Consider the following 26,056-nt stretch of genomic DNA (forward strand, 5'->3'; position numbering starts at 1 on the left):
CAGAGGACAGTCAGGTCTGTTATATAAAGAAACCCTGTCTTGAAACAAACAAACAAACAACCCACCCCCCTACAGCCCTGTCTTGTGATACAACTTCAGATGCTTTCTCTAACCTCAAGTACTCCCCTGGTCTCCATCCTCTGAGCTGCAGCCCCTCCCTGCCCTTCAGGCCTCTCTCCAGGACTGTCCTTCTTTATGAATCCTTCCTCCTATGGGAGGCAAGGCCCCTTCTCCTGCCCTCATGCACAGCCTGGAAACACAGATATGTGTGCTTCAGCCGCAGGTGGGTCTCGGTCTCCTGGGTGGATCTCTGGTCTGGAGGGCTGGGACTGTGGGTGCACAGGCCAGACCAGGGGATGCCCATCATGGGTTACCATGGGTCACTGAGCTGTTTCTCCCCCGGGGCTGCTGTGCTCTGGGCTCTCAGCTGCTTTGTTCCTTTTCCCCTTAATTTTCTTTGCAAAGTACCTTCAGTCTCTATGAAGATTTCCTCTAAGTCACATGAGACTTTCTCTGGGGAAGGGTGGGGCCCTGTTGTTCCCCTCCTAAGTCCCTGGGGCTGTCCTGTTAGTGTCCCATCAGGGTTTCTGTAATTGGCCCAGGGGAAGTGATGCTGTGGCAGATTAACATGGAGTGTGGCCTGCCCCTGCTCTGGTGGGAAATTGGAGGTGAGCCCAAGGAGAGTGGGGGCTGTAGTGTGATGCTGCTTCCTTTGTTAGGGGAGCATGTGCTACAGTGTGAGTATGGAGGTCAGAGAATGGCCTCGGGTGTCAGCTCTCACCTTCCACCTTGTTTGAAACAGGGTCTCGTTTTCGCTCCTGCATTCACCAGGCTAACCACTGGCCTGTGAGCTTCTGGGGAGTCTCCTGTCTCCTCCATCTCCCATCTCGCCATGGAGTGCCGGTGTTACAGATGTGTGCTACCAGATCTGGCTTTATGTGGGATCTGGGGACCTGAACTTAGGTTCTTATACTTGGCACAGCAAGCACTTTACCCAGCAAGTCATCTCCCCAGCCCTGTGTCTTTCTTTCTTTCTTTTTTTTTTTTTTTTTTTTTTTTTTTTTTTTTGAGACAGGGTTTCTCTGTGTAGCTTTGAGCCTTTCCTGGAACTCACTCTGTAGCCCAGGCTGGCCTTGAACTCACAGAGATCCACCTGCCTCTGCCTCCTGGGTGCTGGGATTAAAGGCGTGCGCCACCACCGCTGGCCCAGCCCTGTTTCTGATGCAGTAGTCAGCAGACACATCACTTTGTGGCCCACTCTTGAGGGAGGAGCATCATTGTCCACACACAGCAGTGCAGAGTCACTTATGCAAGTTTATAGTTTCTGTAATCACTGAAGTAAAATTAATTTCAGTATACTTGATTTAATCTAGCATATCTCGAATATTATCTCATCATTGATCGGAAAAATGACTAATGGGATAATTAACATTTTTTTGTTCAGTCTTTGAAATGCAGTGTTTTTTCTTTTCACGTGTATGTGTGTGGTGAGCATACATGTGTGTTTGCATAGCCACATGTGTGGCACACACATGAGCACGTGCTCATGAATGTGTGGGTACATGTGCATGTGTGTGGTGGGTATCAGGAATCCTCCTCAATCAGTTGTCCACCTTATTTTTTGAGGCAGGGTCTCAGTCAAACCCAGAGCTCTGAGGTATAGCAGGTCTCTAACCAGCATGCTTCAAGGACCCCATCTTCATTTTCCGAGCTGTGGCAGGTGCCATACCTCCCCGGGATTTATGTGACTTTCGGGGATCTGAACCCCTAGGCCTCTTGCTTCTGTACTGTGCAAGCAGCAGGGCCTGAGTTCTCAATCCCCAGGACCCACATAAGAAAGCCGGGCATGGTGGTGCGTGAATCTCAGGGGTGAGGCTGTTTTCAGCTACTGTGCCTCATCTGTAGCACAAAGCCCCACAACTATGGTCTCTGGGGGCACTTTCGGTTCTGATGTACAGGGAAAGGGCCCAGGACTGCTACGCCTTCCTGGGCTTCGTTCCTGAGCCAGGGCTTTGGAGAATGGCCACAACTGCCTTAGCCATTACCATCACAGATGCAAGATCTATGCGGTTACTCATCTGTTGAGCTCCAGACTGTGAAGACTGTCCGCTGACCTATCTGGGTTCCACTCAGCCATCAGCCACCTGTTAGCCCGTCCCATTCTCCGGGGTGGTGGTGATGGGCCCCACGGACTCTTGGCCTTTGCCTCACAAGACCTTCTCTCTCAACAGGCTCAGCTGGAAGCTCAGAAGGCCACACAGGACTTCCAGAGGGCCACCGAGGTGCTCCGTGCTGCCAAGGAGACCATCTCCCTGGCTGAGCAGCGGCTGCTGGAGGATGACAAACGACAGTTTGACTCCGCTTGGCAGGAGATGCTGAATCACGCCACTCAGAGGGTAGGAGTGACGTGTGTACGCTGGCCATGGGCGCCTGGGCCTGGATGCTGTGTGTTCTTTGGGTCCCCACAGGAGTAGAGATAGGTTCCTGGGTAGCATGAAACGCTCCTGTAAAGGTCATGGGCTGTCTGCTTTGTGTAGCCTTTTCGGGGCACTGGCTTTAAGCCATACTCAGGCATGACAGTCCCCCCAGTGACAGATGAGGCTAATCTTTCTCTGTGTTGCCTGAAACTTGTCTGGTTCACATGGTCCCTGAATGTCTTGGCAGTGGAATCAGATTTCCCAGAGGGGCCAGTATGCTCTCCAAGGTTGGCTCCCAGGACACCAGAAGGACCACAGGTCCCTGGTAGAAGTCCCATTAACAGTCTCAACCTGCCCATGGGTGTGTATGTTGGTGGGTGAAGTGCCTAGTCCAGAAACAAGTGGGTACTCACTCAGGCAGGGCCTTCCGGGTGACGCTGGGGTCTGGGGAGTAGTAAGTATGTAGTAGGCAGTGGCTGGGAGTGACTGTCATGTGTGATTTATGTCAGCATTATTTGACTCTCTACCTGCTCCCAGGACTTCCTCTCTGGCTACCTTGCTCAGAATTGGAAGTGATAATTGTCTTGGTCTAGGTAGGCTACTAAACGAAATTCCATAAACTGACTGGCTCCTACATAGAGATATATTTCTCACAGTTCTGGAAGCCAGGAAGTCCAGAATCAAGGCTGACATATGTGGTGTCCGACTGTTTCTGCTTCTCAGAGGGCCATCTCCTCTTAAAGTGGCAAATGAGCATTCTCTTCTTGTGCTAGGCAAGCAGTCTAACACTGAACTACATCCCCAGTCCTTGGGCACTGGTCCTATAGCACCACTCCCTGAAGGCCCACGATATCACCACATTGGGGACATTCCTACCCTAGCAAGTAGGGCCACGTGCTTAACTCTGTAGACTCGGGTTTGCTGAGGTCACCGAATATTCCTGGATACTGCGTCCCTCTACCAGGTGCAGCTCTAGTTCTTCTGATTCTTGGTCTCCTTGGCACCAGCTTGTCCCCCACGAGGCCAAAGGTTTGCTGTAGGGCAGGCAGACGAGCTGCGGTCCCTGGGCGCAGACTGTAGCTTTGGTTTCAGTAAGGGACAGGAAGGTTGTCTGTGGGGCTAGAAAAAAGGTCCAGGAGTCAGTGCCAGTGACTGCTCCCGTCAGTCTCCCCTGCCACAGTTGCTCAGGTCCTGGGGAATCTGATGATTAAAGATGGTCTGAGTATCTTTAAATAGAAAAGCCTGACGTACAAATGACTTCAGGAGGCAGATTGGACTTGACTTTCCACCAACTCTGCCTGGGGCTGGAGACAGAGCCTGTGGCTGGCCGCTTTGAGCTTCCTGCCCCCTAGTGGCCATAGTGCTTATAGACCCAGCGAGGCTGAGAAAATTCTTACCGGGTCAGCTGTAGAGAAACCTGAAGGGGAGGTTGGAAGATGTGCAGAGCCCTGGTAGAGGAGATGAAGCAGCTAACGAAGCCGCAGGCCCGCCTTTCCTTTTGGTCCTCTTGCCCTCCAAAGCTGTAGATCTGTAGCAGCCTGTAAGAGGCCATTTCAGAAATCCCAAATGGGCCTGCTTATGGTGGTATATGCCTATAATGCCAGACAGGAGACTGAGACAGCAGGACCAAGGCTAACCTGGGCTACGTAAGGAACCCTGTCTTTTTAAAAAATGAGAAAGAAACCACTGGATCTGTTCTTATTAAATAAGAAAGTCCACGATTTAGTCATGGGGTTAACGGTGGTGGGTAAATGCCCACAGAGAGGCCTTCTCCCGAGACCCTCACACTGTCCACAAGGCACCACATGCTTAGTCTTTGGAAACAGTGTTCTGGGGTCTGCAGCAAACAGACTGTGGAGCTTTACAAGGTCGCTTCAGACCTCCTCAGGTCAGTTGGGGCTTCACAGTGGCCCATGGACCCTCTGGCCACTAAAACAAAGGACCCAGGCAACTGGTTCATGTGGTAGGGAGCAGCACCCTGTGTGAGTCAACGTGGAGTTCTGGCTCACAGGCCAGGCCTTCCCCATCGTGGACAGTGTTTCCTTTACTTTGGTTTCGTCATGGTTGCATAGCCTTGGGATGATTCTCCTTGAACTGGTGAGAAATGATCCTCCCCTCGGAGCAGGTAGCTCGGTAACAGAACAGGTGCCTGCCCTTAGCCTATAAGAAGCCAGATCCATCCCTGGCAATGGGGGGGGGGGGAACCACATAAAAATGCTCTTGAGACCATGACCTTTCCCTACCTCATTATACACTACTCAGAGCTTCAGCCTGCAGGGTAGTATAGACACAATCCTTCCTGCAGTCCAGATGCTCATGTTTGGCTCTGAAATAACATGAGTGACTGTGACCCTCTGTCTGAATCGAGCATTTCTCCCAATGGGACTCCTGGGGACCGTTTCCCAGGCCTCCTGGGGGCTAGCATGCTGGGATGCCTCAGCAGAAGGTCATGTAGGGACTGACTGCCTTCTGGAGATGCCAGGACGCCTGTTTCATTAGGGGAATGGAGCTTCTTATAACCCTCTCCTCCGTATCTCCACATGGTCCTCACTTGAGGCCATCTGCCTCCTCTCAGTCCTCAGTCTAGTGGTAACATTAGATGGCCATACTGAAGCTGTAACACCCTAGATGTCTGGAACCCCAGTATTCTCTGGTGGTCACATGTAACACCATAGACAGGCCATGGGGACAGTTCTCGACTTGGTGCTGACAAACAGCACATGGTTCCAGTAACACTGCCAAGCCTGCAGCTGAGCAGCCTCCCTTGGGGCATGGGGCTCGTGTCTGCCATTCCTCAGCACCGGAGGGAGGTTTGGTGGCAGAGGCATCTCCAGACCTTGGCTTCTTTGATCTTGAAGCAGCCTTTGGGGGAAGGCAATGGCTTTCAGTTCTCCAGACAGGAGCGCTGGCAGCCTGAGAGGGAGGAATTGGCTTTCCTCGTGTCTGCTACAAGGGACCAGATGGAGGAAGAGGGAAATGTGGCGTGGACAGAGGAAGGCAGTCCTTGCTGATGAGCGGGCAGCAGGGGTTCCTAGAGAGGAAAGGACAAGGCATGGTCAGCCTCTCCTCCAGGCCTCCAGGATGGAAGAGGAGCCGCTGCCTGGAAAACCGTCTGAAGGGGGAGGAGGGCACCTTATGTCCCCTCCTTGGCGTAGAGGTGCAGTCTGGAGTTGTTCCGTGAGGCTGTGAGGAGATGGGAAAGCCCCTTTCCGCCTGGATGTTTCAGGTTAGAGAGAGAGGCTGTGGATGGGGCCCCAGGGCAAGGCCCAAGTTGGGGGAATATTCTAAACCCCCGGAATGGAGGAGAAGACCTCTTCCATCTTAGACAGCTGTCTCTTTGAGCTACGTTCACCTGTTGCCTTCCAGCTCCGAGAAGGATGTGGAAAGCAGAGCACCACTGCCCATCTTTGTGTGTCCTGTGTGGTCATGCCATGGCTGTGGCAAATGGGACATAGGGACCTGTGGCAAGATGCAGAGGGGAGCTGCAGCCTGTTAGAAGTGTTTCCTCCAAGCTGGGCATGGTGGTACAAGGGGATCCACGGACCATGTGTCAGATGGTATGGGAATTCACAGGGAATACAGCATCTCAAATAATGAAACAAAAACCAGTGACATGCTTACTCCCACCTACTACCCAAATGCCATGTACTCAGGACCCCTCTCCACATGCTGCCTTTGCTACCACAGCGCCTCTGAGCATCCAGAGCTACCCCAGCTGCCTGGATCCCACACTGCTTTGAATGATACCTATTGCAGCAGGAGCTGCTAGGCTGTCAACGCCAGGTTTGGCCTCTTGTTCTTTGCCACAGGAGGTGCTTATCAGTGTAAATGGTGTAGCAGTGTGGCAGTAAAACAGAAGAGCACCTTGTAGAGATATGGGGATAGGGAACCTGAGTCTGGACAAATACCCGACCAACAGGAGCTTCCGGGAGCCAGGGGTGGCTCCATCTCTCTTGCCTCATGCTGATCCACCTTTCCGGGGGGGAGGTTTTTGTCCCTGGGCTCCAACTTCGCCTCCCCTTCATGTCTAGCTTCCCCTCCCCCATCACTGCACACAGCTTATGCCTGATCCTAGGCTGCTGATGGAGGAGTCTCCTTGGTTTCCTAAGCAGTGTGCCAAGGTGACTTGCTTGGTGGCCACTGGGCAGGAAGCTGTGTGTGTAGTGGTGGGGGTCTCTTTCCAGAGCTGGAGGTTGTGTAGATGGAGAGGCGGGATGCAGACGAAGTATGGTGATGTGTCCTGATAGGGTGAGGCAGAAATCCTGATGTGTGTCGCCTCTGAAGGCATGGCTGGCAGTATAGCAAAGTGCTTGGGGCGTTCTGGGTGCTGACGTTTAGAAAGCCTTTGCTTGTTTGCAGCCTGGGAGCTGGTGTGGAATGAGGGTCTCTGTACAGCTGGGGAGGGCCCTGCTTCGCCTGGGACACTTTCTGTTCAGCAGCTGGAAACTGCATCTTTTCAGTTGAGTCCACTTCAAGTGCATCTATTCGGTTCTGTGCAGAGCTCCCCATAAAAGAACAAATCACCTCTGATATATTGTCTGAGAAGCATAGGGTTTTCAGGTTTCATAAAAGTTAGGACAATAATTCATTAAGAGCCCAGCGGTGGTGGTGGTGGTGGTGGTGGTGGTGGTGGTGGTGGTGGTGGTGGTGGTGGTGGTGGTGGTGCATAGCCTTTAATCCCAGCACTTAGGAGGCAGAGGCAGACAGGATCTCTGTGAGTTCTAGGCCAGCCCGGTTTACAAAGTGAGTTCCAGAATAGCCAGAGGTGTTACACAGAGAAACCCTGCCTCGAAAAACCAAAATAACAACAACAACAATAATAATAATAATTCATTTAAAGCTTAAGATTCAAGAATAGACTGAGGAGCTACTGCTGTTTCCCCATGTGTCAAGCATTAGATACTTATTTTGTTTCATTGTGAAATATTTGTGTTAGAAATAAACAAGGGAAGGATTCTTCTAGCTCTCTAGCTAGCATGTTGCCTTGCTCCAGCCTGACTCTCTTCTCTCCTTTTCCTTAAAAATTATTATACATTTATAAAACACATTATAATAAGGTAAAAGCATAATTATTATACAAGCAAAAAATATTATCATGGTAGTGGTTTGACCTGATAAAGGAGGAAATTACTATGTTATGCTAGTTCTGAATATTTGGATTCAAGTAATCGAGTTTAGTCATTAATCAAAAAAAAAAAAAATGACCCACAGCTTAGTCTTACAGGGCAATCCGAGGGAGTCACTCCTTCCCATGACTCCATCTTAAGTCAAGCTGACAAAAATTAACCAGCCCCACTGTCCCTTGTCAGCTTGACACATGGACACATCACTATTAACCGTGTTCCCAGGACCTCTTACTAATATCACAGTGTAAAATACAGGCCAGAGCCAGACATGTGCATACCTTTAATCCCAGCAGTCAGGAGGCTCAGACAGGTGGATCTCTGAGTTCCAGGCCAGCCAGAGTTACACAGTAAGACCTTGTCTCAATAACAAAAAGGAAAGAAAAACAATAAAATGCAGCCAAACATTTCAAAGTTCCTTGGTGGGCTGGAGAGACACTCAGCAGTTAAAGAGAACTGGCTTCTCTTCTAGAGGACCCGGGTTCAATTCCCAGTACTCATATGGAGGCCCACAACCATCTGTAACTCCAGTTCAGGCGATCTGACCCCCTCCTCTGGCTTCCACAGGCAACAGGCACTCATGTAGTGCACAGACATACATGCATGTAAAACACATACATACATAAAATAAAAATAAATACATCTAAAAAAACATTTTAAAAGTCCCATTGTCAAAAATTCAGCACATGAAAGTCTAATTTTTTTCTTTCAACATATCCGAAGTCTCTTAACTGTGGATCCCTGTAAAATTAAAAACAAACAAACAAACAAACAAAAAGTTAAATACTTTCTTCAAAAGGGAATATAAAAACATGTCAAAGAAAAACTCAACATCCAGCAGTATAAATCAAATTCTATAGCTCAGTGTCCAGTGTCTGGAACTCACTCATGATCCGGATCCAAAGGGCTTGGGCAGCCCTCCCCCCCCCAGCTTTGCCACCCACAGCATGTGCACAGCTTGTTTCAGACTCGGGCTGCCTCCACTCGACACCTGATACTTCCTTGGTGGTTGCTCCATAGTCCTAGCATCTCCAATATCCTGGGGTCTCCACTACAACTGAGGCTGCACCTTCACCAGGGACTTCTCCTGGGCACTCACGATGCCAGCCAGACCTCAGTTTCTTTGCTTGATCTTGTCCATCCTGGGCTCTCTACTGAACCAGGGCTGACTGGATGTCAGAGAATTCCAGTAACCTTTCTGTGTGCTTCTTTCCCCTCACGTTACAGACACCAGTGACCCTGCTGGGGTCTAGGAGAGAAGCCAAGGACCCCGCCCCACTCCCTCACCCCACTTGGGTTAACAGGGACTGACCCCGTGACCTTGCCCAACCTCGTCGCCATTTCTCTAGTTGTACAGTATAGTGTGGCTGTACCTAGAAGACAGGGAACGCAGCTGTCCTTGCCGTTCTGAAGATCAGGCCTTGCTCTGGTCCTGGTTCAGGGCACCCAGGACTCTTGCTGTTGGTTTATCAACAGGCCTGGCACCATGTTTCCACCAGAACTTTGCCTTTCTCTTGATGGTGGCTTTTTGCAAACCTCAAACTCTAATATGAACAACTTTGTTTTAACTTTAACTGCTGGAATGCACTCTGGGCTCTTCTGTGCCACAACTTCAGGACCGTTGGGGAAAGGCTGCCCTGCTGACTTTTCTGCTGTCGTGCCTAGTTTTGGTGGTTTTCGTTTTAATGTTCTTCTAGTTAGGTAGCTATGAAGCCCCCACTGGTGCAGTTCGGCCATTTGCCTGTCCATCAGACTGGCCCCCGGGTTCTCCCCAGTTCTGCAGGCCTGCGCAGAAGGAAGTAGATATGGGTTGAAGCTGAGTACTTCACAAATTTCTCAAGATTTTTACTTTTTGATTTTTCTTTTTCAGTCACTGTCATAGCCAACTTGGGTATGTTATCTGACAGACTTTTTCTTTTTCTTTTCTTTCTTTCTTTTTTTGGTTTTTTGAGACAGGGTTTCTCTGTGTAGCTTTGCGCCTTTCCTGGAACTCACTCTTGTAGCCCAGGCTGATCTCGAACTCACAGAGATCCACCTGGCTCTGCCTCCAGAGTGCTGGGATTAAAGGCGTGCACCACCACCACCACCACCGGCTCAGCTTTTTCAAACTCTATCAGGAAGAGAGCAGATCCTGTTTTATTGACATTTAATCTTAATCTGTAGATTTTCTCAAGGAACTTTTTGTTTTTTAAATGACATGAGGGCCTCTGTTGTTGTTTGGAAGGTCATGGAGGCCGAGCAGACCAAGACAAGGAGTGAACTGGTACACAAGGAGACGGCAGCCAGGTACAATGCTGCCATGGGCCGCATGCGGCAGCTGGAGAAGAAACTCAAGCGAGCCATCAACAAGTCCAAGTAAGTCTGGGCACGTCCGTCCCTGGGTGGGAGCGGCTCTCTTCTGCGTCTGCTCCACTTTTTCTCCACTTTCACTGAGGGATTGCCTGAGCAAGCTCTTTATCTAGGTAGGTCCTAGAGCTTCCTGCCTAGTGCCCTGTGCTCCAGGAGTCCTATGTGACACCCCCATACCACCCCCTGCTGCCACTGCCATGGGCAGGGAGGCCGGCAGGGGACAGGAAAATTGCTCCAGATATGACTTACATGGGTGACACAGAAAAAGGAATTTCCAAAGCAAACTATTATCTGGCCCATAGGCTACGCTTTGGGGAACTCGGCTTGCATGCTTGGCTTTGTAGCTGATGGTATGGACTAGACAAGACCCTGACCCTTAGTTTGCCTATCAGCACAGTAGGGGTGACTTCTGCTCGTCGTTCATGGTTTCTGTGCATCAAGAGCTGCTGAAATGCTACAAGATTGGTTAGTGGCGCTTTTCCCAAGCTCTTCTCCTGATACCCCTCTACATGCTGACAAAGTAACAATCATAGTGGGAAAACATGGTTGGGGAGACAGGGTCCCTGTTTCATTCCCCGGGCCTCCAAGGGAAAGGACCCAACAGTGAGTCAGACCTGGGACAGAAAGTTACGTGCTAAGCTACTGATGTCTGCTCCTCCTGGTTCCGAGCAGCTACAAGCTTGACAGAGAACCTGTGTTCAGGTGAAAGAACATGCCGGGTGAGTAAGGGAAGACGTTATTAAATGAAGAGGTTGCTGCTGTCTGCTCTGTACTACCCCATGTCTTCTCCTGGGCTCACCCTCTGATTTCTGCCTGCTCCCTCCAACCGTCACATTTACATGCATCTATAGGAAACGTTTAAGTGTTTGCCACTGCCCTTCAGTAGATATATGTGACCTTCTGGGGACACAAGCCCCTCCCCTCCCCCATGGCCAAGGGAGCAGCTTTCCATGCTGCTTGCTTTGTTTGGTGTGAATACATGGAGTTTCAAGTCCCTGGTGCCCTCTGTATACTTCTCTCACACTTGACCTGTCACTCATCACTGACCTGGTAAGGAAACAAACTCCCTGTGGTCACACTCTGGCAACCTCTCCAGACACTTTTGGACGACTCCTGTCTGCCTGTGAGACTGGACACCAGTTCCGTGGAATGGCTTCAGGGGCTCCGGTGGGTCACTCTGTTGTCCCCTGTTGCTTTGGTCACACTTCTTTCCCTTGTTCTCCATCTTTGACATTCATGTTCACCTGGACATCTCCTACACCTACCTACCACACTTCTCTACACCTTGGCTGGGCTGATATCCACTCCATTTGGCCACTAAAAGGGGTTTATAAGCCCACATTTCAGATTTTCCTTATGCACCAAAGGGTCTCGAAACGTGTCGTCATCAGCAATTACAGATGCAGGACATAGGAATTTGATGGAGGAAAAGCTGAGACACTAAGGCTGCTCCCAAGTGCCAGCTCTTCTGTCTGACCCAGAGTCCAGGGGGCTTGTCTTTCTCCTTGCCTGTAACCTGATTGGTTCACCAATACCTAGCCTTTGTCGCTGTACAAGAGGACCGATTTGAGGTTGAAGTGTCAGTCATGCTGACAGGAAGTGGTATTGTTTGCTTCCGTAGTTGGTCTCAGCAGAGGAAGTGGTTTTTAGCAGCCTGTTCTTCAGTCCCGTCTTCTCTATTGGTCAGTAGACCCCAACAGTCTCCCTAGAGTAAAATGAAGCAGGATGTAAGGTTTCCAAAATCTTGAGATGGGAGTGAGGAGGCTACTGAACTTATGTATCTACTGAGACCTTGGGTGAACCAGTATCTCTGCTGGTGTCTGGCCTAAATCCTGAGTGGTCTGACTAGCTGTAGTAAATTTATCTATAGGAGTTCACCGTGAGATCACATCCTTAACAATTTCTTCCTGTCTTCTGCAGGCCTTATTTTGAGCTCAAGGCAAAGTATTATGTGCAGCTTGAGGTATGTGTGACCTTGGATTTGTCACTGGTTTTGTTTTTTTGCCCCTTCTCCCCTATCACTGTATTGTTCTCTACCCCTACCCACACTCAAAACTCAACTTTAGTGTGGTAGCTGGCCTTCAGATGACCCATGTGCTGTGAGAGGAAAAGGGAAAAACATATTCCTAGACCTTAGTTCTCAAATGGTGCTGGGTGTTTGTGCGTTGTCTGGAGCTATTTGCCATTCACTCACTCGCTCACTGAATTGTACTAACTTACTAGGTCTCAGTGTGAGCTCCTAAGACAGGCAGTCCTGGAAACGTTTTGGTAGTAGAGTTCCCAGGCTATCCACCCTACTGTCAGAACCTTTGGGGATTGGGTCAGCAGCCTGAATTGTAAGTAGCCCTACAGGTGATTCAGATACGGAACCAAGAACTTCTGTCTGGGACAAAGTGAGGAGGCTACAGGACTTACCTGTCTACTGTTCCTTCCCTGAGGGCTACATCCTATTAATAACCATTTCTGCATATTCTCATGTCATATGGACTGATGTTGAGATGATAGTGATTTTCTTTACAGGGAGTGGATAGCCATGATGAAAGTCATTGAATTCACCTTAGGTCCATCATTTCTTGGGTGTTTTGGGAAGTTCTGTGTTGTAATCATGTGTAGCCCCTCTATCAGTAGGGATATGCAAAGCCACTCTGGCTTATCAAGTCCTCCATTTTCCCATTCAGCAACTGAAGAAGACAGTGGATGACCTTCAGGCCAAGCTGGCCCTGGCAAAAGGCGAGTATAAGGCAGCTCTGAAGAGCCTGGAGAGGATCTCCGATGAGATACATGAGCGTCGGCGTTCCAATGCCATGGGGCCTCGGGGCTGTGGTGTGGGGGCAGAGGGCAGCATCACATCAGTGGAGAACCTGCCTGGGAGCAAACCAGAGCCTGATGCCATTTCTGGTGAGTCTGGCCAGCGGGGATCAGACAGCACATGTGACCTGCTTTCAGGGCCATCGTGTCCCACAGCCCCTCTCCTTTGCCGGCCACTGGAGAATTGGAGAACTGGGCAGGTCCGCAGGCTGTTGGGTGGTTTCTCATGTTTTGTAGGACACTCTGTTCCTTGGTTTACTACTGAATGTTAGTGTTCCATGGCCAAGTAAGTCTGGGAAATGTTCCACCTCCACCCCTCTCACATTAGAACATTCAAGACTAAGAAGTTCTGAGGACAGATTTAATAGGGACTTAGGACACAGAGTTGATGACTCAGACCCCAGTTTACCACTGCATGGTGTGGGCTAGCAGGGCCTTGATGTGTTAGCTGCTTCAGCTATGTGATGGGGATAGCGTCTTCTCTGCTGTGAAGGTGAGGAGGGCTGTTAGAGGTGGCAGCTGGCAGCTCTCCCTGGGGTCTGAGCACATGGGATATCCTGTGCAGCTAGGATAAGGACTGACCTAGTTTCTGCTAGACGAGAAAACTACACTGTGACATTGAACAGACACTTCATGGCTTTTCTTTTTCTGTGGAATAATCCATTGTTGCTTAGGCCCCTTCCTCAGCAATTCTTTTCTTTTCCTTATTAGTAGTAGTATTTTTAAAAATAATGTATGTGTATGAGTGTTTTTCCTACATTTATCTATGTATACCACATGCTTGCCTGGTATTAGAAGAGGTTATCAGATACTCTGGAGTTAGACAGTTGTGAGCTTCCTTGTGGGTGCTGGGAATCAAACCTGGGTCCTCTGGAAGAGCAGCAGGTACTCTTAACCACTAAGCCATCGCTAGCCCCATGCTCAACAACTCTAGAAGACCATCAACAAATGCTGAATTGCCAGGTTGAAGGAAAATGAAACTATAATGTAATCAATGACGCTGAATGAGTTACTTTATATATCACTTCATTAATCCCATACATAGAGCAATCAAGTAGCTTGACAAGGCCACACAGTGGAGTTAGGATCTGAATTCAGTCTGTCTCAAGTAATATAGTACTTCTCTGGAATGCTAGGCGGCCATTTTTAAAGATGCCATAGGCATAAAGGGAACTAGGAAAGACCTTAAAAGTGAGAATGCAAGCTGAGAGGCTCTGAAAACCAGAATGGCGTGTCTCTGAGCCTTGGTTATTCTGGTCCCCAAACTTAGGCACAACCAGAGCATTGTAAATGAGTGTTGTTCTTTGCTGCAAACAGTGGTCTAGGCAGGCTTTGAGGGAGATCAGAAGTTACTACAGACATTCCATGCAGGGCTGCCCTTTCCAGCGGCTATTGCTGCTTATGCCAGAAGGAAGACTTCAGTCTCCACTGTACGATTACCTCTGGGTAGGGCAGATTACAGGGGGCTAGTGTCTACATTTAACTTCCCATTTCTTTTCCTCTCTTCTTTCCTCCCTTTTCTTCAGTGCTGGGATGGAAATCAGGCCTTTGTATATGCTAGACATGCACTCCACCCCAGCCGTCCCTAGCTACCCTTTCTAGGTAGCACCTGCTGGCATAGAATTATAGAGCAGGAATTAAGTTATTTCTAGAACACTGACTTTCCATGAGATCTAGCTGCTGCTGCCTTTCAAAATGCCCTGGAGGCTGGTCAGAAGGCTCAGGAAGGTTGTAGATCCTACGGACTCCATGCTGTGGGACTGCCTGCCAGCAGAGAGCGTGTTTGCAAGCCTTTAAGGAACTGGGCTACTAGTTAGCCGACTCCATTGACTGATGTTCTCTCTCATCATAGTGGCTTCAGAAGCCTTTGAAGACGACAGCTGCAGCAACTTTGTGTCTGAAGATGACTCAGAAACCCAGTCTGTGTCCAGCTTTAGTTCAGGACCAACAAGTCCATCTGAAATGCCTGACCAGTTCCCTGCAGTGGCAAGGCCTGGCAGCTTGGATCTGCCCAGCCCCGTGTCCCTGTCTGAATTTGGAATGATGTTTCCAATACTGGGCCCTCGAAGCGAATGCAGTGGGGCCTCATCCCCCGAATGTGAGGTGGAACGAGGTAAGTTGCAGTCCAACTTGTGGATTGTCCATACCTTTGCTAGGGCTCTTCTGGGGTCCCTGGCACTCTGCCTGGCCAGCTTCAATCACATAGAATTTAGGTCCCGTGTCTCCCCTTAGAACAGTCCCCCTTGGCAAGTTCCCACTAGAAAGGTTTGCTTCCTAGCTATAGATGAGGATGGTAAATCTCGTCTCTAAAGATACACACTGAGGAATAAATGCAGTGTGTCCTCCAGTGCTGGAGAACCCGAGATGCATGGTGGGCGGCAGTGGGAACTGCAGAGGGCTAGTCAGTGCCTATGGAACTCCTGGAACTGTCGGCTCCCATTTGGCAACCTTTGTATCTCTGCAGGAGACAGAGCAGAAGGGGCTGAGAATAAAATGAGTGACAAAGCCAACAACAATCGTGTCATCGGCAACAGCGGTGGTGGCAGGGGCAGGAGCCAAAGCAGCACGTCCCTTGAGGGCCAGGCCTTGGAAACCCGTATGAAGCAACTCTCCCTACAGTGCTCCAAAGGAAGAGATGGGATTATTGCTGACATAAAAATGGTGCAGATTGGCTGATCCACTCAGGGCCGTGGCCCATGTGCAATTCACATGTATACATGAAACTCAAGAAACATCGTGCCAATACTCATTTAACACAAGCCAGACAGTATGCATTTACTCTAAACTGCACTAACCAAGTCTCAGTGACCTTGAGGGCTGAAGAATTTCCCTTTGGTAAGAGCTCTTGGGCTGGTGTGTTTCAGAGCAGAGCCATTGCAGGTAAACTGTGACCAGGGTCACAGCCTTTGCAGAACATTCCCTGTAGCAGCAGTGTGGAAGCAATAACTAGTTTCTGTGAAAGAACCTGAACCAGGAGGAGGACTGGACACTTAGCCAGACTGGGGTCACCAGCCTACATCTCTATCCCCTCTCCCCCCTCTATTTGGGGAAACTGAGATGTTCTCTCCATTATTATCACAGGGCACCAAAATAATTTTAAAACTCACACAAACAAAAACTCAAGTGTTCAGAACACATTGTTCTGACCCAGTGAAAGCTTACAAGCAATCCCAAGAACACAATTCATTTTCATCACCTCTGGTGCTCAGAGGGGGATTTTTTAAAAGCATGTCTTCTGGACACCCATTCAAACCATTTCCTAGGAAAGCTACCATGAACTGCACTTTTGGGGGTGGGGTGGGGAGTGAGGTAGCAGGGACATAGCGTAGGGCATCTGTGGTTGGGGGGGCTCTATAGCCTAACCTGGCCTGCCAGCCAAGGGGGGTTTATTCTGAGAGAAGTGCACGTGAAGAGTGGCTACCACTCTTCTACTAGACTGACAAGAAGTTCATTGCTCTGTAGGTTGTAACTTCTACAATAATTGCGATTATTTAAGGTTTATGCTTCATCTAGTATTCCTTAGAGGAAACTGTCCTTAAAGCTAGGAAAGGGAGTGGGCATGTGCTGACAGAGGCTGGTAAATAGAAGCAATGGATGTTATGCTAATAGTAGTGTGTTTAGACGCTTAGTTAGTGTTTATGGTTATGCATATTTAGAGCACTGTATTTTATTTGTCCTGTTTTATTGATTTGGCTTTTCTGAAGAAAAAAGCAACCCCCCCCCCCCATTTCAAATTGTCTTTTAATTCTGTCACAGCTTGTAAAATTTAGCCACGTGTGTATAGCTTCATACAACAGTGGTTTCTCCTTTTTTATTGATGGATCCAGTATCCTAATTACAAGGTTATTTTGTACTTGTTTTACTACCTTGAGGGTAATAAAAACTAAGACTTTGTGACTTCAGATGAGAAAGCCTGCTGTTATCTGTCTCCTGCTCAGAAGTCCCCTTGCTCTGTTGAGGGGGACCATGGAATGCGTGGGCGTCTGCTCTCATTCTCAGGGAAGGTGGGGAACCCTGGTAACTGAAGTTCAAATCCCAAGGTCTGGATTAGAATTCCACTTTTGGTGTTACAACTGACGAGAGACAGAGGCAAGCAGCCACATGCGACACAGCCCCAAGAAGAGAGGTTCTCCACTTCACTGGTCAGTGTAGTCTCCTGGGGGTAGGTGGCTAACATCTTGCCATATGGTTTCATCTGACTCAGTCTGATTTTAATTTGTGGTACACTTGGGCCCTTTTAAAAGCTTCCCCAGGTGGCTGGCTCTACAGTGCTTTTTCTAATAGAAATCTGAGAATATTGGATTTTAATGTATCTGCTACATACTGCAATGTGTTGTGGGGTGAAGTGTCCAGTTAGCTTTGCCTGTTAATATTCTCAGTTGCTGGAGGTCCCTTTCAGCTCTCTTCCCTGCAGTTGAGACACTGCTCATTTTCCCTTCTTATCAATATTTCTGAGGTAAAGTTGTGTAATCTAATGTTCAGGATCCACCACAGGGGATTTCTGGCTCAAGTATCTGTCACCCTGAACACTGTTCCTTACATGTGCCTTTTAAGTGGGAGTCACACAGTAAAATCTCGTGAGCATTTATCACAGAGAATAGAAGACGGGTTTTCTTGTGTTGGGAAACATAGCATTAAATCCCTTACTTGGGCACTGGGACTTCATAATCTGGCTTCTTGCCTCAGTTCCCTGTCCCATCAGCCTGCCCTCTGCTTGTCTCCTACATCAGGAAGGGAATGCACGGGCTCTGCTCCGGCTCCTGTTTCACGCCATCACTTCCTCTCCTAGTCTTCCCTTTCACGCCTCCTAGTTAAAGCAGTGCTGCCCCTCATCACAGCCTTCCTTTCTCTGCAGCGCTGACACTCACCCTTCTTAGACTGACTCTCTCCCACCCTGCCCCTTTGTCCCCCTCCCCCCACCGTTAGTCTTTGAAGTTACCGTTTCTGAAATTTAGCTACTAACCTCAATTTCAGTTCTTGGCCCTCTTTAGCTCTCCCCCCCCCCCCCCCCAAGACAGGGTTTCTCTGTGTAGCTTTGCGTCTTTCCTGGAACTCACTTGGTAGTCCAGGCTGGCCTCGAACTCACAGAGATCCGCCTGGCTCTGCCTCCCGAGTGCTGGGATTAAAGGCGTGAGCCACCACCACCTGGCTTGGATAGTTTTCTTTACTGTGTCAAGGGGGGAAAGTTTCTTCTTTGAGTCCGAGCATCTATGTGTGTACTGAAACTAGATACCTGAGCCACTCCCTCCTCTCTCTAGCAGTTTCTAATTTTTCCCTTTTTAAAGTATCTGTTCCACTCTTGTGCTTCTGGTTCAATGAAGTCACCTTCCTACAACACAGATCCAACTGTCAATTCCAACCACCAATCCCAGCCTGCTGTCCCCACACAGAAAGCAGCTGGGCTGCAGGCTTGTAAAACAAGATTTTTCAGGCTTATTTCCCTGGTTGTAAAAAGACTAGTGCCTATACTTGACTTAACCACTGGGAAGGTTAAAAAGAGTGTGCATGATGGCTAAGTTCATAGTAAAAAATAACTCCTGGCTATTTTCCTATTCTGTATTTTAAACCTCAAGTTCAAATTGCAGTTCTTGAAGTGTGTGTGTGTGTGCGCGCGCGCGCGCGCGCGCGCACGCATCACTGATCCAGCCTTATCTGTACACTTGCAGAATCTCCATGAATGAGCTTGATTACAGGATTCAACACTATTTACATATAGGTCTTCTCTACTGAGTTTTGTTTTCGTGCTGCTGGGGATCGAATCCGGGGCCTTGGACATGCTAAGCCAAGTGCTGTGCTACTGAGCTACCTCTCAGCCTTCTATTAGGTTTTCGAGTGCAAAAATTAATCCTTATCCTTATATTTCAAGTTTATGCCATGGCTAAATCAAAAGTCCTAAGAATTTTGCCAAGTGAAATCTCTTTGATAAAAACCTTCCAACTACTGAATTAAGGTATCTTTGAAGCATGTATATTCATGTACATCTGTCTTTTACAAGGAACAGTAGATTAACTCAAACCAAGTTCTGAAGGTTAAATTATATACAGTTTCCATAAGTATAAATATTTTATTTCAATTAAAGGCAGTAGAAATCGTTTTGATAATTATAAAGTAGAGACAATGACAGATCCCATCCTATTTTTCAGAACTTTAAAATCTTGAGCATCATTCTGTCCTGATGATTGCTATGTAAACAAATGGGAATTTACACGACACTAATTCCTGGCAACTCACTTTTTATGAATGCTGTATAACTCGATCACCACATACTAAATTCTCAAGGACTCTCCAAATCCCTATTATGAAAGCACCAAGTACAGAGCAATTTAAAAACTCTACACGCTAAACTTTTAACATTTCCAGTCTCAGAGTACTACATTCACCAACCTGCTAAGAATTAAAAAACAGCAACAGTAAATATACCTCAGTCCTCTCTACAATGAATGACATATCTAACACTGACAACCTTCATTCTTAAGCCTGAGCATCTTCATGCTAAGCTAAATGGTACTTTTTAAAGCTTTATGATTTCATAACATCTAGGCAACAATAAACATTTAAAGACACAATAGAAAATTCAAATTAGTTATAATGACATGATTCATTTGGTAATCAGTTGCCTAAGATGTATGGTCGGGTTCAACATGAACAGGGTAAACTTACGTGCTCTGTAAAAACAGGAAACATAATGTAAATATCTCAAGATAGTAAAATAGTCTGCTCTTGCATTCAGTGGATCTGTGGCCCTCCTTGTCCTCATCTTGTTTCAGTTCCCTTGTCCTGTTAGCAAAAGCATCTCACAGTGATAGCTGAATCTAATCTGTAATCATATATAATTTTTTATACAAAGTTAGCCCCTAAATACATGCCAACTCTGTATGCACAAAACCATGTAAACAGTACTTTTAGGTGATAAGGTAATTCTGACTATGTACAATTCTTACCAAACACCATGACAAGTACCAGATTCCACTGTAACATGTTTTTGATTTAATTCCATTCTGATGGTTCACCATCATGATTTGTCTCTGTCTGAAGAATTGATGACTGCTAAATATGGAATCCAGTAACAGCTGAGAGTTCTCTATCATTGGAGTTGTGTTGTCTTGATGGGGACAGTACTATTAAAGTCCAAGAAAAAAGGTCCTTCTTGTTTAGGCAAAAAAGTACTAGGGATGATATTAAAGATCCCAGCAGGTATATTTTCCAATTCTAAGTAGCAAAATCCGCACCTATATTCAGGGAAAATGAGAAGGTTTATAGAACATCATGTCACATAAAGTATACACTAAACACAAACAAAATGCCAACATTACCTATAGTCACCACTAGATTTCCTCTGAAAGCCATGAGGACCAGGATCTCCCATTATGGAAACTGCTACAACCTCAAATCCAACACTGTATTGCCTAGTATTAAAATCAAACAGCATTGCTATATTAGTAAACAGTTTCAAAGATACATTGTAAAGTGTAGGTGAACTATTAAAGCATGTATATGTATATATGCTTAAATTTTTACCAAAAGGAAGCAGTATTCTGAAACTATTTCTATCTAGTTTTGAAATTGAATCCATAAAGGCTAATAATGCATTAAGCTTGCCTTAAAATGGACTTTTTGCTTTTTGAGACAGGGTCTCAGTAAGTACCCCTGATTGTCCCAGAACTCACTATGTAGATCAAGCTGGCCTCAAACTCAGAGATCTCTCTGCCTCTGCTACCTGAGTGCTGGAATTAAAGGCACTGTGCCATCACTCCAGGCTAAAAAAATTTTTTTTTAAACTACAGGCTCCCCAGGGAATAACACAAAAGATAAGACATCATTTAACATAAATTTCTAAATGAAAGATTGTCATTGTAATTGACAGAAAACCCTACAGAAGAGACGAAAGCCCTGAAATAAAAATCTAAATTCAAAGAATAGTTAGTATACAGCTCGCAGGCATTCCAAGACTCACTCATCACAGAAAAAAATGTTGAACTGCATTTCATACTAGATATTCACCTGCATCATGTTCTAGAAGTTATTGTTTACTTTTAACACTTAGTCTGTAATCTAGAACTGATTTTTAGGCCTGGTGTGAGATAGGTCAAATTACTATTACACATGGATACTGAATTCCATAGCAGTTACTGAAGGCTGACCTCTCCTCTATAATGCCATAATTATCATAAATCCTTTGCCTATGTTTGCACAGATTTGTTTCCAAACTTTGTTCCCTTAAGGTCAGTTTTAATATATCCTCATTAACTTAAAACTAAGGATTTTAAGTTAATAAGGGCATAGCTCAGTGGTAGAGTGGTTGCCTAGCATCCATGAACAAGGCCCTAAATTCAATGTGCAGCACAGAAAGTAAAAAAGGCAGCTACTCATCACAAACCTTGGTCCTCTCAGTTCAATCAGTAACGGTCCAGTCTTATCTATATGGAATTGGTAGATGGGATTATTTTTGTGAGTCTCCTGAAAATTTCCACATCCTCCGGCACTCTGACCACTCCACTTTCCATTAATCTATAAAATAAAGTTTGTCGTAACAAAATTTCACATTCTGATTCCACCACGGTTTTAATCTGTTTCTCTGATCTGTGTCACTGACAGTCTAAGTCTTCATTCAGCCAGCTTGCTTTACTCTACTCCACCTCTCTCTCAATTACCAATTGTTCTCCCTACTAGGAATTCTCCCTAGAATCTCCTGCACATTTATTTTACCTACACTGAAAATTTTCAAATTCTCTTTGAGTTCTAACAAGCAAGGCTATGCTAATTCTTGCTCTAGAATCACTTGTTTTTTATTTCCACAGAAACAATGTGGCTCACTGATGATCTTTTATTCTAACCAAAACTGACAAACATTTGTTCCCTTGTATTTCTGTAATATCCCAGAAAGTGTTTTAATGAGATAATGAAAGGAAATGGATTTCTAAAAGGCTAAAAAGAACAGTGAGATTACAACCCACAGACTTTCTTACCCGTTTTGATAAGGTATATGGTGAAGGGATCTTCGCAAAAGTGAAGCTGCATGCTGAATATACCTAGATTTAAAAAAATGGTAAGGCCCACCAAAGATTATTCTGAGAAACATCATAGGAACTTATCAAAGTGATTAAGAGAATACATTGGATCTATTCTATAGCTAAAATACTAGTCGGGATCAAGTCAGACTGAAGTAACCAGGAACTAGGGGATCCTGTTTTGGCTGTCTGTCACTGTGAATGACTCAGGACAGTTTTCCCAGGCCTTGGCTTCTGCAACTGAAGAATGAAGCTCCCAATGTCTCTTTTATCATTAAAAATCCATCAACTTGAACTTCTTACATGTGACAAACAAAGCTATGTACAACAAAATTACAGTGAACTTCGCAGCAATGTGAGAGCAATATAAGTAAAAACAGTTCAAAATTGTTTCTTGTTTTCTGGAGGCTTAAGACAAGGTTTTAAGCTGGCTTTGAATTTGAGAGCCTCTTGCCTCTGGGATTTACAGGTGTGTGCTGCCACCTACATGCCCTATTGAAAGTTGTCATTTAATTGCACTTATTAATCTAATATACCACATTATCTCAGGAATAAACCATCACTATGAAAATGTGTCCATTCAAAATGTTATTCAAAGTGAAGTACAACTCACATTTTTAGAGGACACTAGTTATTTAATAAACACATAAAAACAAAAAATGATTTTCAGAAATAATTTTTTTCCCTAGCACTTTAGAAGCTGAGGTCAGAGTATATGAATTCAATGCCAGCCTCGGCTACATAGTGAACTTGAGGCCATACATAGCAAGACCATATCTCAAAGACAAATCCTCAAACAGCCCCACGTATAACGCAGAACGTGTCATAGACTCTGTATTATTGTACTTTGTCACTGCATGGTTGGTTCACGGCTGGTGAAATCTCTTACCCGCACTGTGTAATGAATTGTGTTCTGTTTTTCATACTGAGAAACCACTAAGGTAAAGGTGTGAGTCCCGGGTGTGGTCAGCTTTATCTTAGTCAGGTAATGAGGACTGTTGATCCGAATCCCATCAATGTATGGAGGTGGGTCAGCTGCACAGACAGTGAGTTTACAGAAAAAAATTTCAGAGCCAGGATTAGCTTCTTTTGAGGTTAACATTTTTTTAAAGACACAAAAAAGTATATAAAGACATCTATTTAGCTCCCCCCCCCAACTTATAACTAAATAAACCTTGGAGGATATTAAAAATAGCTTCTTAAACAAAGTCCCTCTTAACTACTAATCTTATCTTCCTTTCACTAATGATTTGATGGGGTTTGATTTTTAAAGGGTTTTTGTGAACAGTGATTTGGGTGTGTACACACAAGTGGGGGTCAGAGGGTAACCCGAGGGAGTCAGTCTCCCCTTCCACCATACAGGTGACAGGGATTGAAACTCAGGTTGTCAAACCTGGCACCCAACACCTTTATCCACTGAGCCATCTCAACAGCCCATGGGCTAAGTTTTTAATCCGTGTCTGTGTTTATTCTTTTGTTAATGGAGAGCAAAAATGCCTGTTCTAATGTGATGAAAATAAAACTGTAACCCTGGAAGTATCCTGAAAAGTCACTACACATAAAAGAGGGAACACTGTTTAACTAAAAAACAACTTATAGTTTTAAAAGTAAAAGGGGTAATACATGTATTTGAAATTATAAAGCCATATAAAATTTTCATGCATGGAAAATAATTGTTTTTTTTTTAGTTATATAATGATCGGCATTTGAAAATAGCTAGTTTGACTTTGTACTGACCATGTGTCATACCAACTGCAGAACTGAGAGATACGGACTGGTAAGGTCAATAACCAGTGTAATGGTGAAGAATTCATATTGTCCTCTATGACTGAACAAAAGTAGACATCAACTAATTCCAATCCTCTCTAGAGCTACCTTTCTGACTAAGCCTGTTCCTGTCAAGGTCAGCCTGTTCTTGTCAAGGTCAACAATGACTACCAGATGCTAAGTCTAACGGCATCTTTTCTGACCTCTCAGACAGCTTCCTGCTGTTTCCTACAGAGGTGTCCTCTCTTTTTTCTCTTGGAATACATCCTTTGCTTAGGTTATATCAAACCTCACTGTATCATCAATTGTTTTATCAAGCATCCTGATCAAGTTTTTCAGTAATAGTACCAACTCCTTTGCACAGCCTCAAGATGTATGAGAACCTAAAGGTCAGGTCCTGGGCATTCAACTCTATCTATAGCTCTCTTCAAAAAGGATTTAGAGAGTACAGGCTTCAAATGCTACCTATATGCCTCTGCCTCATCAAGCTGCATCCCAAGTCCTTACCATGCCTCATATCCCTACTCAAAAATAAATTGCCCACTTAGCATCCTTACCTGAAAATCTTACTGCCTCAAATTTAACAAGCCAAAAATTAACATCTGATTTTACTCTTATAACATAATCTGCTTCCTCCTTGCAATCTGACCAGTTCTTACTCAACTTATTAACTACTATACCTTACTTTTACTAACACACACACACACACACACACACACACAAACTATAATCATCCTGGATTCCAGGGTCCCCCTGCAGCAGCTCAGCAAGTCCTATACAATAGTACTGAAACTGAAATGCAAATCTGTTCTCTTCCTCTACAACAACCCAATTCAAACCATCATCATTTCTCAAATAAAACTGCTTCACTGTGGGCTGTAACTAATAAATGCTTAGAAGAAACTCAATGCTTTTAAAACACAAAATCAAGCCATGTCGTTTTCCCTCTGTTCTCTTTCTGGTGGTTTATAGACCTTTGCACCTCCTAGAAATTAAGTTCCAATGATATGTACAAGAACGTATAAACCCAAATTCCAAGAATTTCAAAATTAAAAACAAGACCTAAATACCCAACCTGTTTTGCTGGTTTTTATTAGTTCAACAGCATAATTGTTATTGATTTCCACATGCCATCTACATACAAGTCTTTCATTTTCAACTCAATTATCTAAATAAGAATGTTTCAATGTCTGCTCAGCAGAACTTACCTGGGTAATAAACTTTCTTGCCATCAGTTTTGTACACAACCATTGTAATAAACTCACGGTTATTTGCAAAGTCATCCTAAAATTACAGAGAACCAACCCAAGGTGGTTAGGAAAATAGACTCAAGATGTTCCCTATTCTAAATGCTCAGTAAACTCATTTTCAAGAGCACTCAGCTACTTAACTTCTATAGAAGCCATGCTTTTCTGAATAAATGACTACTATATGAATTAAGATTACAATAAACCTTTCTACAATCAAAACTAATGATCCAACCTTTCCAAATCCCTTCTAGAATATTCTAATACTAATATTCATAACTTCTAAAGTATGTATCAACCCTCATATACTCACTGAAAAGCAAACTGCTCCTTTAGAGAAGTTTGATTAAGACTTAAATGTAAAATTATGGAATAAGGAAAGTTACCTGATGATAAAAATCATTTACTTGAGAAAACATTATTTTCAGACCACCCATATAAATGGAACTGGCTAGTGATAACTGTGGATCTAACAGTTAATTATATTTGAAAGAATTTCTGTGTGGTGAATATGTCATTAGAAGGTGTCCTTACCTTGTCTGTTATGTGTCTACTAAGCAAAACCCAAACTGCAGCACCCCCTTGTGGACACTGCACCTCCAATTTGTACTGGGGGTTGTTAGCCAGGCTATAAGCATCTTTCACAGGTCCTTGTTTAGCATCCCAAGTACTGAAAGAAAAATCAACAAAAAGACAGCAATGATTAAATTTCTTATACAACTAAACTTCTTAAAATATCTTAATAAATCTTTTGCCAGGCAGTGGTGGTGCACACCTTTAATCCCAGAACCTGGGAGGCAGAGCCAGGTGGATCTCTGAGTTCAAGGCCACCCTGGTCTATAGAGTGAGATCCAGGACAAGCACCAAAACTACACAGAGAAACCCTGTCTCGAAAAACCAACAATAAATGAATAAATAAATAAATAAATCTTCTTTGATATTTACTTATTTTTTATTTTATGTATATGAATGTTTGGCCTACATGTATAATTTATATGTTTGGCCTGCATGTATATATGTACATGATATATATGCTTGGTGCCTGTGGATTTCAGAAGAGGGCATCAGATCTTCTGGAACTGGAGTTAACAGATGATTGTGAGCCACTATGTGGGTGCTGGGAATTGAACCTGGGTTCTCTACAAGAGCAACAAGAACTCCTCTTTTTTTTTTTTTTTCAAAAACATTTTCTTTTTATAATTTATTTAACTTTATTTTATGTACATTAGTGTGAAGGTGTCAGATCTCCTGGGACTGGAGTTACAGACAGTTGTGAGCTGCCATGTGGGTGCTGGAAATTGTATCGGGGTTCTCTGGAAGAGCAGCCAGCTCTTAAG

General features: G+C 45.3%; 2 protein-coding genes across 3 annotated transcripts in view; one reads left to right on the plus strand and one right to left on the minus strand.

The window, feature by feature from the left end:
* Sh3bp5 (SH3 domain binding protein 5) overlaps window positions 1-16,599 on the plus strand; it is a 69,135-nt gene extending 52,536 nt beyond the window's left edge. The window contains exons 4-9 of the mRNA XM_052733643.1: window positions 2,232-2,396; window positions 9,765-9,895; window positions 11,810-11,852; window positions 12,568-12,787; window positions 14,550-14,810; window positions 15,162-16,599. Coding sequence (XP_052589603.1) covers window positions 2,232-2,396; window positions 9,765-9,895; window positions 11,810-11,852; window positions 12,568-12,787; window positions 14,550-14,810; window positions 15,162-15,373 — 1,032 coding nt within the window. The 3' untranslated portion in view covers window positions 15,374-16,599. The remainder of the gene's footprint in view (window positions 1-2,231; window positions 2,397-9,764; window positions 9,896-11,809; window positions 11,853-12,567; window positions 12,788-14,549; window positions 14,811-15,161) is intronic.
* Window positions 16,600-18,747: 2,148 nt separating this feature from the next.
* The window catches only part of Capn7 (calpain 7), a 44,920-nt gene continuing 37,611 nt past the window's right edge, over window positions 18,748-26,056 (minus strand). Inside the window, exons 15-21 of one of the 2 annotated variants that reach the window (XM_052733655.1) lie at window positions 25,254-25,389; window positions 24,681-24,756; window positions 22,595-22,740; window positions 21,664-21,726; window positions 21,075-21,205; window positions 20,011-20,103; window positions 18,748-19,926 (exon numbers count right to left, since the gene is read on the minus strand). In XM_052733655.1, coding sequence (XP_052589615.1) covers window positions 19,782-19,926; window positions 20,011-20,103; window positions 21,075-21,205; window positions 21,664-21,726; window positions 22,595-22,740; window positions 24,681-24,756; window positions 25,254-25,389 — 790 coding nt within the window. In that variant the 3' untranslated portion in view covers window positions 18,748-19,781. The remainder of the gene's footprint in view (window positions 19,927-20,010; window positions 20,104-21,074; window positions 21,206-21,663; window positions 21,727-22,594; window positions 22,741-24,680; window positions 24,757-25,253; window positions 25,390-26,056) is intronic. The other variant, XM_052733656.1, reaches the window with a different exon arrangement.

The sequence above is a fragment of the Peromyscus californicus genome, unplaced genomic scaffold, assembly GCF_007827085.1.
Source record: "Peromyscus californicus insignis strain IS unplaced genomic scaffold, ASM782708v3 Scaffold_12__1_contigs__length_115047231, whole genome shotgun sequence".
In the NCBI taxonomy this organism is placed as follows: Eukaryota; Metazoa; Chordata; class Mammalia; order Rodentia; family Cricetidae; genus Peromyscus; species Peromyscus californicus.